The sequence below is a fragment of the Falco rusticolus genome, chromosome 1, assembly GCF_015220075.1.
Source record: "Falco rusticolus isolate bFalRus1 chromosome 1, bFalRus1.pri, whole genome shotgun sequence".
NCBI classification, from domain to species: Eukaryota; Metazoa; Chordata; class Aves; order Falconiformes; family Falconidae; genus Falco; species Falco rusticolus.
The window spans coordinates 30,458,124-30,468,605 of record NC_051187.1 but is presented as its reverse complement, the minus strand read 5'-3'; the positions used below and the strand labels follow the sequence as shown (position 1 = coordinate 30,468,605).

Here is a 10,482-nt window from a genome sequence, read left to right as displayed (position 1 = left end):
AGACAAACCAGCCTGCAGCTGAGAACCAAGCCGAAAGCCCTGCTCTTGTGCAGTGTGACAGGAGCTGCAGAGTTCAGTCAGCAGCCTCCTGCGTGTTCTTGTTCTGTTTTTTTTTTCTGGTACGTACCACAGATGAGTAAGTAACAGTATACCTCGGAATAAGTTTGAATACACCATAAGGTATTTTATTTTTAAATATCAAAATACTCCACCCATCTTTAAAATAATTTATTTGAGGCCTTTAGAAGCTGTAGTAACTTTTGGATATTTTTTTAAGTGGTCCATCCACAGGTAATGTCTTGCATTGAAAACTCAAGGCAGCTGATAATTACATTAATCCTTATAATGTCATTTCCTTACCATCTCCATGTAACTTGTGTCATCTTCCAAGTTCTTGGAACTGTGACAGTCCCTGAAGAAGAGTGCACCGAGTTCTTTTTGTTACAGGTAGAGTTTAATAAGTTCATCACTGACAGCTGATGGAGTTAACACACCGAGGTCTGTGAACAGGAGTGTAATTAGCGATGGTGATGTGTAGTCAATCCAGGGATGCTCCTCTGTTAGATTCTGACTTGTTTTCAGAGTGTCTGCTTTATACTAGAAGGAAACGGGGATCATTAGTTATTACACAACTGCAAGTTAAAACCTCTTTCAGGCAGGAGCGGTGCTACAGCCTTGAGCAGATGTTTGTGGTAAAACTGACGGAAATCAAGTGCTTAAAAATGAGGCACAGGCTGGCACCATCTTGGTCTCAGATGTTTTATCTTGTGTATAAAGTACAATTTGTAGTTCTGAAGTGTATTGATTTAACTGTTTCTTGCCCTCAGCTGTTCCTGCACCCTAAAGGAACTGCTTTAGGAACTAAATGTTGGCATTAAGACAGATCATGGCTGTTTGGCACGTGACTGTAACATGGAGTAACTCCATGTTGGGTAAAGTAAGCTATAGCAGAGAGAGCCAGATACATGAAGACATGCTCAGACAGATATTTCATAGACATGTAAGCGTGCATCTCAGCTGGCTAAGAAGTAATTTGAATTTCTCTTACCTTAAATTTATCAGGGACATCCTGCTGATTTAGAGGGAAAAGTCTTACAAACTTGAAACTCTCTGCTACCACATAAAACGGCTTATTCTGAGCTTTGGCGCACACAGCAATCTGATTAGTGCCAATCTGTGGAGACAGATGGAAAAGAACACGTAGATCCGGTACTAGCGTGATCAACATTGCCCGGTTTCCAACAATAAATAGATGTTTAATGGATAATGTCCAAATAGAAAAGATTTTTCAGAAAGCCATGAATTCTTCAAAGAAACTTGAAAAGCCTAGAGTTTACACAATGATGTAATAAAAAACCCCCTACCTCTTACCTTGTTAATAATGCCTCCACTTTCAACTACACCTTCAGCACCAACTAAGACCAGGTCCACTTTCTCCATAATGTAGCTGTTGAAAGGGGGAGAGGTGGGGAAAGCCAAGTCTTACTGGGTAATACGACAAATCACTTGCTGAACAGAACAGAAATTAGTAAATCAGTCTTTCACTTTTCTGAACTAGTTTCATCTACCTCTGTAAGTCCACGTGCTGTTACACGTCCCTGGAGCGAGCTTTTATCTGCTTCCCTGGCAGGGATATTAAGTAACAGTATCTCCTCCAGCTGCAGCTGACCTCAGCAATTGTGTAAATGCTGGAAGAAGCTGGAATCTGACTAGGACTGATACTCGGGGATGGGAACATGGGTGCTGTGGTAAGATACTAACTACAGTGAATCGTAACAGTGCTGTGATAACCTTGGCCAAATACATAGGATGCTCCTCATCTAATCCCCCCTTTTTTCACATCCCTCGGATGTCTTTTATTAATGGAAAATACAGATCTAAAAAGAAAACTATCAACTAAGTGATGTGAACAGATTTAATGCGCTAAACAGGCCTTGCAGACTTGTCCCGTCAGGCCACCATCTTCCCTAGATCAGAAGTGCCTCAGTAAGCAGCCTGGTGTGTATTCTCTTGGAGGCATTCTCTCTGGCATTTTGCACTTCTGCAAGACTTGAGGTTCAGATTTATTACAGTTCTTTCTTTTCTTATGTTTTGGACTTCTACTAAACAGTGGTAATTTAGCAAATCCCTTAAGAAACCCCAAAATGTTAACAAGTCTGCAAACTAAGAAAAACAGCAACCTTTTTGTGTAGCACCTCAGTTCTCTTTTACAGATATCCCCAAGTTCCACACTTAAGCCCGACACCTTTTTTTCATTCTAACATGCAAACATCACATATTGGTTTGTAGCAGACATATTCTCTTAATTGTGCAGCTAAAGGTGTAATTTGTTTAGCTTGTTTCATGACTACAGCAAGTCAAGTAATAACCTCTGTAGTTTGAACAAGCTTCTAGGAAACATATATAAGACTGTCAAAATAAAATTGTGATGAAAAATACTCAGATTTAACGATCAGACTTACCCAACTGCCGCATCCAGAATCACAGTCACAGGAATGTTCAGCTTCCTCAGGGCTTTTGCCATTTTTTGCCTATTAAAAAAAATGCTCGAAGCTTAAACATCTTTAAAGAAAAGAAAGCGCTAGAAAAATATTGTCTAAACAACTGAAACCCATGACTGCCCGTGTTCCCTTGCTTGTAGTTTTGGTTTATGATGTACCTTTTAATAGAAAATAAGTTCTTGTGTAGAAATGGAAGGAAACGGATGACAACAAACTCAACAAAAGCCAAGTCGGTTTATCTTCACAGTCAGGACTTAAAACTACAGAAAGATGAGTCAGTGAACCATTGTTAAGATGACAGATTACCTAAACTGTCTCAGTTTTTCCATCAACAGGGTGTAAGAAACAAGACATAAAGTGTGGGGTGCACTGCTCAAAGTTACAGCAAAGCTGGAAAATCATACTTACTTCAGGTGACTGCACATCCTTGGTTCTAGTGGAAGACTTGTTAGCAACATGTATCATTTCCAGCATGCAGGATATACTGCTTCACTTAACAACGTATGCTCTCAAGAGGGAAGGCTTGCTATCAGTAATGTACTTATCTGGCATCATCAGTCAACATTGTGAGCTAAATGGTTTACTCTGCTCTGACTGGGATAATGCTGATTATTTTAGCCCACTTTTGAAGCAGACAACTAGAAAGCAGTTGTTACCCATCTCTCAAGGGTGGCCTGGCACTGACGAAGTTTGTAAGCCTTTGAGGAAAATCTAGATAATATGATAATTAGAATACGTACTATGGGAAATTACTTACCAATATTGGTTTTTTTTTTTTTTTTACTTGTCTAGAATAATGTGGTATTAGTGACTGTCACCATTTATAATGCTGCAAACAAGCCTAGCAGGTTTTCTTAAGGGATGACAGATGTGACGCTAGCTGTAACACCCTGTTAATGAAGATAAAAACCAACGAGTACTTACCCAGCTTGATCCGGCTGTGATTCAGTAACATAAACACTGAATCGCTTCTTTGACTCGACAGCTGCTTCTAACACTCTCAGGACCACTCTTGAGTAGGCATGTGTCAATATTTGCTGTCAAAACAAAATAATCAGGCATTACTTTGAGCTTTGGGAAACCTTTACTTTTGTTAATGTTGCCATGGCTTTTACCTCGCACACCTGTCCATCAGTGTTAAATAATGATGCACGTCACTGGTACTCTGCAAACTGTAGGGTGGCAAACCACCCTGTGAACGGGATGCTACATAGCCAGCCCTGATGTGGCTGAGGGTGAGGATCTAGTATTTTAAACACAAACCTGAAGCTGTGACTCCTCAGCAGCTCATACAAGCAGACGTTAAAGCTGGATTAGATGGAAACTGGAGGGGAAGGGGGAGTCCTGGCAGAGCAAAGCAATGGTGACCTTAGGTCTGTGCACCTGCAGAAGCCACCCCTGGCCGATGCGTTGTGACCGTGAACACCCTCTGCTCCCTTCCCTGTTCGCCCATTCCTGCAAGCAGCAGAGCAAAGGCCCCCGGTGGCCCCGTTGCAGCCCACTTACGGCGCCGTCTCTGATGAAGGGGTGACACAGCTTGGCGATCTTGTTCCTCGAGAGCGACACTTTCCTCAGGAAGATCTCCCCGCGCTCGATCATGATTTCTTTGCACTTGGAGTAGTCCTGGGAAGCGGTGCGGCTGCGCTGTGAGGCGGGAGGGCCCCCCGCGGGCAGCGGGGCCGGGAGGGGGCCGCGGCCTTACCGAGTACTCCAGGGAGGTGAGGCTGATGAAGCGGAGGAAGAGCTCCCCGCCGGAGGAGACGGCCACCGAGGAGTCCACGCGAGACAGGGTGTCGATGGCGGCCAGCAGGCTGCTCCTCAGGCCCTGGATGGTCTCCCCTGGGGAGAGGACGAGGAGGAACGCGCTCAGGGCCGCACCGACATGGGCCTCGCCGTGGGGAGACCCGGCGGGGGCCCCGTCCCGCCAGGGCTGGGGCTGGGGGCGGCCCCGGGCCCACCTCGGTCCTGCTTGAGGAAGCCCAGCAGGGCGCGGATAGCGGCCACGGCCGAGGCGACGTCGGGGTCGTCCCTCAGCTGCGCCCGGAAGGTCTCGATCAGGTCTGTAAAGCAACGGGGCGCGTCAGGCCGGGCCCGGCGCTGCCCCGCGCCCCCGCCCCCCGTCCCCGTTACCGTCCGTGCTCATGGCCGCACCGCCCGCCTGGCCTGCCCGGGCACCCTCCGTGCGGCGGGGCGCCTGCGGGTGACGTGGCGGCGGGCGGTGACGTCATCTCCGGGCGCCGGGAGCAGCTGGGCCCGACGGCCGGCGGGATGAGCGCGGGTGAGGCGGCGGGTCTGGGGGACCTTGCCCCGGGGGGAGCGGGGCCCGGAGAAGCGGGGGCACCTTGCCCCGGGGGGAGCGGGGGGACCTTGCCCCGGGGGGATCTTGGCCCCGGGGGAAGCGGGGGGATCTTGGCCCCGGGGGAAGCGGGGGGACCTGGCCCCGGGGGAAGCGGGGGGACCTTGCCCGGGGGGAGCGGGGCCCTAGGGGAGCGGGGCCTGGGCAAGCCGGGGGGCCGTGGCCCGGGGGCCCCTCAGGCAGGCCGGGCTGCGGGCGCTGCGGTGCCCGGGTCCCGTTGGAGAAGGCGGCAGCGGTGCCGAGCGCCGGGCCCGCCCGTGCGGCCCTGTGCCCCCTGGCGAGGCTCCGCGGCGCCCGGCCGGCCGCTGCCCCGTGCTCCTGCCCCGTGCTCCTGCCGGGCCCGGGCCGCTCTGCGCGGGGTCGCCGGCGCTCCCCTCAGCGGGGTGACCTGGTGCCCGTCACTTTTACAGAGGACGAGCTGAGCCTGCTGGTCATCGTCATTGACACCAACCCCCTCTGGTGGGGACAGAAGGCGCTGGGAGAAGCCGAGGTACGCTCTGCCTGCTGGGGGTGGTGGCCCCGGGAGGTTATTTTTTTAAAAACGTTATTAAGTAGGCAACAGATGGGGTTAGTCTTTGATTTCTGCATTATGCTCGCGTTATCTGCTAAAGAAAATGTAATGGATATTAGGATAATCTTTTTTAAAACAGCTACCCAGCACTCTGTATTTGTCAAAGCTTTTTTTTCCTAGATGCTCCCTATGAAGCATGGAAACTCTTTCTGCATCTTCAAGTTCTTTTAACCGCAGTTATTTGAGAGACTTGTTCTAAATTACTTAACTGCAAATGTTACTGTGCTATATCTACTTTCATCTTTTTTTCAGCAGTTCACCCTATCGAAATGCATCGATGCAGTGATGGTACTGGGAAATTCACACTTATTTATGAATCGCACCAACAGGCTTGCTGTAATAGCAAGTCACACACAAGAAAGGTATGGCTGCTTCTTAACGGCGTAAAGGTTTAAAGTGCGCTTTCCAATATTTGTCCACTGATTTTCTTATTAGATTGAAATTTGTAATTGAAACCAGGTTTAAAGTGAATAATATATCAGGCTTTAAAAAAAATAACTGAAGCAGTACAGGAAAGAAATAATCTGCCTTAGTGCCTTGCATAAAGCAATAAAAGGGTTATAGGACAGAAGGGGAGTTTAGACAGACTTTTATTTAAAAATATACAGAAATAGGGCGAGGGAGGATGGGAGATGTGGCGAGCAGGCCAACACAAGTGGCAGAAGTTTGCTGTTTAGTGGATATTTTCCCCTCAGATATTCATGAGTCTCAGGGCTGAGTGCAGGTGTGGTATCTACTTGCCAGTTCTTTTCAGTGATGTGTTGAAAGGAGGGAGGTGAATGTGAGTTTTACTCCATTCTCAGTTTGTCGATTGCCTGCCTTATGTAGTCTCTTTAATGTCTGAAGTATTAAAATTATTTGGACTTATACTTCAGAGTATTGCTGTCTAGTTTAGTTTATGGCATTTTTTTCTTACCAGGTTAAAGACAAAACATGAATACTTTGGTTTTCCTCTGTTTCAGCCGTTTCTTGTACCCTGGGAAGCGCTGGGCTTGTTCAGATGTCTTTGGAGATGGTGGTAGTGCCATGGAATCGAATTGCTCTGGCAGCAAGGATGGAAAATATGAATTGTTAACAGCAATAAATGATGCAATTGCAGAAGAGATTAAAGACCTCATGACAAAAAGTAAGTAAAAGAAAATTGTAGGCTTAATATGCAGAATTGAAAAACACTTGGACTCTCAAGGAGTTGTAGGAATTTCCTTTATTTTGATCATGTGAATTTTAATAGGTTTGAGGTAGAAGAGTTTATTATGCTTGACACTTCAGGCCTCTGCATTAATACTATTTGCCAAGGATAAATCTTGTAGTATTTGGTATGGTCAAGTTCAGCAACTGGTTTTATACGTAACAGTGACTTTTGCAACTTTTCTTGTGTCGCAGCTGACAACATGAGGGGCCAGCAGACAGAAACTCTGTTAGCAGGTTCACTTGCTAAAGCACTTTGTTGTATCCTTTTGATTGCAGAATCTTCAAAGCCTTTGTGTTTTTGAGACTGTTTCTTACAGAACAAGAATAGTAAAATTTAATTAATATTGTAATAATACTCAAAACTGAAATGTTTGCCTCATAACTGTGGGTCACGCTTATTAAAATGTGTGTTGGCTAAGGTTATGGATAAGTGGTGTGGATACTGGTGTTATTTCCAAGAACAGAATGTAGATTCCTTAATGTCAGCTAATGTAGATATCAACAAGATGAACAAAGAGGTAAAAGGTAATGCCTCTTCTCCTGTTTCAAATACTTCCATAAACATTTGAATCAGAATAACAGATATACATGCATAGGTCCATACAAACAAATATGCATATGTTTTTACACACCATCATTTCCAAAATTGGCAATAATAGGTACAGGTTTATCCTGATCGTTTGAAGTTGCCCAGTTTAATTGAGGTCTGGGTGACAACTAGAAGTAAAGGACTTGATCATTAGTCCACATTCTTATTCTGATTTTCTGTTGCATACAAGTAAAACCGAAACTGGCACCTGCTTAGGAAGTTGAGAAGGATTTTTTGAAAGTCACAAAATGCACAAATATTATTCCAAAGGAACCACTTGCAGACCTGTGATGATAGTTGAATTTTTTTACTCCATTTTGGTCTTCCTCTTGGCACTTCTGTAATCGGGAAAAGTGCTATTTGTGCAAATATTTTTGCAAGCAGCAGACTGGACTAGAATCAGCTATGCGATTCAGATTACTTAAATCAATGAGAAATACTGTATAACTTGAGATACGTGTTTCAACCAGTGAGTTGGTAATGAGCGTCTTTGAACATTTATTTTCTGATCAACATCTAATTGCTTTTGGACAATAAGTGACATGGGGCTACTTTCATAAAAAGTCTGAATTCATCACAGATACTTGTCACTGGGACTGTAAAACAGTTCAATATAGATATTTTAACGGAGACGTTAGATCTAACCTCTTGGATGTTAGATATCTGAGATGTTAGATGCTACAGAATTAAAAGGGGCAGACTACAGGTGATAGAAACAGTGTGCTTATGCATTTCTTTTTCTTTTTAATACTTAGCCAATCAAGAAATGAAATCAAGGATTTTGGTAAGAACTTTTGCTGCCAGTTTTCTTTTAGTCTTGAAATCTGGTGATAGTATGTAGGCTAACAAATTTGAATTGTTTTATTTAGGTTATAAAAGCAGCAGAAGACAGTGCGTTGCAGTATATGAATTTCATGAATGTGATCTTTGCAGCGCAGAAACAGGTAAAGCTGGCAATCTTTTAATATATATTATCTTTTATTAATGTGCAAAGGTGATAAAATTGTTAATTTCTCTTATGTTTATGTTCTGATCAAGTGAAAGAACTTCCCTAAGGCTGTGGTGATCCTGCACCTGTAAAAGAATGTGCATTTATATATGGAGTGCCATTATTTATAGTGGAAACAGGTCATGACAGTAACTCTAATGAGGCTACATTGGTCCTAGCTGATTTGCTTTTCATGCATTTAATCTCTCTTCTTGCAGAGTATTTTGATTGATGCCTGTGTTTTGGACTCTGATTCAGGTCTTCTACAACAGGTACAGACTTCCTGTTCTTATTTGCTGTTATGTAGATGCTTGATGCTAGCTAGTTTGATATGTCCTTAAGCTTTCTTCTTTCCTTTGTTTCAAGAGTGGGTGAGGAAATACGTTCAGTGGATCTGGCATTCCAACATGCAGGCCTTGTGCAGTATGTGGTTATTTTAAATATCCTGTTAAACTCGTAAAACATAATAATCTGGTCGTGCTTTCTGCTTTCCAGGCTTGTGACATTACGGGTGGCATATATTTGAAAGTGCCCCACATGCCGTCTCTTCTGCAGTATTTGTTGGTAAGTCCTTTAAGAAAACACTTCAGTGTTTTTTCCTGTGTCAGGCATGAAATCTTACTGACTTCATTGACAAGGTAATATAGCAGTGCCATCCCAATTTGCAAAATATGTTTTTTCTGTTCACGCAGTGGGTATTCCTCCCTGATCAAGAGCAAAGATCACAGCTTGTCCTTCCACCTCCTGTTCATGTGGACTATAGAGCTGCTTGCTTCTGTCATCGAAATCTCATTGAAATTGGTTACGTGTGTTCTGTGTGCTTGTCAAGTAAGTTTATAAATATTTAAGAGTCTGATTTCTTACATTCAAATGCACTGTTTTAGTGAAAGCAAATTCTTTTATTTTCCAGTATTCTGCAACTTCAGTCCTATTTGTAGCACATGCGAGTAAGTGTTTCTTCTTTTGTTTAAAGGGTGGGTGTGGAAATATGTTCAATGTATCTGACAGTTCTTTTTTTTTTTTTTTTTTTTACATTATTTTAGAACTGCTTTCAAAATATCATTGCCACCTGTCATGAAAGCTAAGAAGAAGAAATTAAAGTTAGCTGTGTAACAACTTGATATAAATACAGCATTACCTCCTCCAGTAATTCCATGAAATGGAACCTACTTGAGAAATTGATGGCATTTTTTATTGGATGAAAGAGAATTGTATGCAGCGTTATTACTTGTTTCTTAAGGGATAAATATTTGGGTCCTATGTCTTTTACACAGCCCTTTAAGTAACAAGTCACTGTGTTACCATGTAACCTGCGCTGGTTTTAATACTAATTGGTAATTGTGAGAGCAACCAGAAGTTACAGCCTGTTGAGACTCTCGCTGTGAAGTAGGAGGTATTCTGGCCACTGCAAAGTTTCAGGCTGTGAAGTTATTTTCAAAGACAAGAAAGCTCTGATTCTTTTTGTATGTTGCTGTAAAGGTAAGAATGACCATTTCTAGTGTGTAGGATCTGAACCTTAGCACTATGTTATTCAGGGACTTCAACTTCTTTCTAGCTTTTGCTAGCAAGTTTTGGACTGAAACACCATCTGTTTCAAAATAAATGAGCCAACGTAGCTTAGAACCCACCTTTTTTATTTTAAAAAAGATGCTAATTGGCCTGTGTGTGTACTCACATGTATTCGTATTCCTTTGACTGTCTTTGTGGTATTTCTTTCTCAATTGGATATCTCTTCATTCACAAATAAAAAGCCCCCTGTGTGTTTAAAATAACTTCAGTAAGTGGAGACTAGCTGGTTAGTCTTTTAAGGTTATATTTTGAAACTGGAAAACAAAAAAATTATGTGTAATATGACAGCAGGCACGGGGGTTTTTTAGAATGTATTTTTATGCCTGGCATTTGAGGAGTAAAACTGAAGGCTTTCAGATTGGTGTTTTTTATGGCAGAACAAGCAGTGTGCTTCTCCACATGCCTTTTGTCTAAACAAACATCTTCCCCTTGTAAGAAGTACCTGTATAGTTTGGTGTTTTAACCCGTTGTTAATAACTGATGTTCTCCTGAAAGGAGCAAAGAGCTTAGTTGTTTCCTACATAGCAAAAGATTTAATTTTTCCCTTCAAGATGTGCGTACAACAGTTTGTCAGGCCTTGGCCCTTGTGCTGGGGCTTGGTGTGGTACCAGCCGCAGGGCCTGTCCCATGGCCCGGAGCCGCTCTGGTGGAAAGCTGTATTTGTAATTTACTTTGTATAAAACATTTGTAATAAAACCTGCGCTTTTTCAAGTGTGT

General features: G+C 43.5%; 2 protein-coding genes across 3 annotated transcripts; one reads left to right on the top strand and one right to left on the bottom strand.

Moving 5' to 3' along the window:
• Positions 1–159: 159 nt before the first annotated feature.
• EIF2B1 (eukaryotic translation initiation factor 2B subunit alpha) lies at positions 160–4,734 on the bottom strand. Its single transcript, XM_037375360.1, has 9 exons — positions 4,632–4,734; positions 4,460–4,561; positions 4,204–4,340; positions 4,008–4,124; positions 3,426–3,538; positions 2,463–2,531; positions 1,372–1,447; positions 1,049–1,174; positions 160–597 (listed from the first exon to the last, which is right to left on the bottom strand). The coding sequence occupies exons 1-9, from the start codon at positions 4,642–4,644 to the stop codon at positions 442–444; spliced, it is 909 nt and encodes a 302-aa protein (XP_037231257.1). The 5' UTR covers positions 4,645–4,734; the 3' UTR covers positions 160–441.
• GTF2H3 (general transcription factor IIH subunit 3) lies at positions 4,716–10,476 on the top strand. Of its 2 annotated transcripts, none has more exons than XM_037375359.1 (13): positions 4,716–4,779; positions 5,268–5,347; positions 5,684–5,790; positions 6,391–6,554; positions 6,812–6,877; positions 7,115–7,144; positions 7,964–7,992; positions 8,078–8,152; positions 8,415–8,468; positions 8,692–8,760; positions 8,889–9,024; positions 9,107–9,143; positions 9,240–10,476. In XM_037375359.1, the coding sequence occupies exons 1-13, from the start codon at positions 4,770–4,772 to the stop codon at positions 9,307–9,309; spliced, it is 927 nt and encodes a 308-aa protein (XP_037231256.1). In that variant the 5' UTR covers positions 4,716–4,769; the 3' UTR covers positions 9,310–10,476. The 2 variants fall into 2 exon arrangements, with proteins under 2 accessions (XP_037231256.1, XP_037231255.1); XM_037375358.1 differs by having other exon boundaries at positions 5,681–5,790.
• Positions 10,477–10,482: the final 6 nt, after the last annotated feature.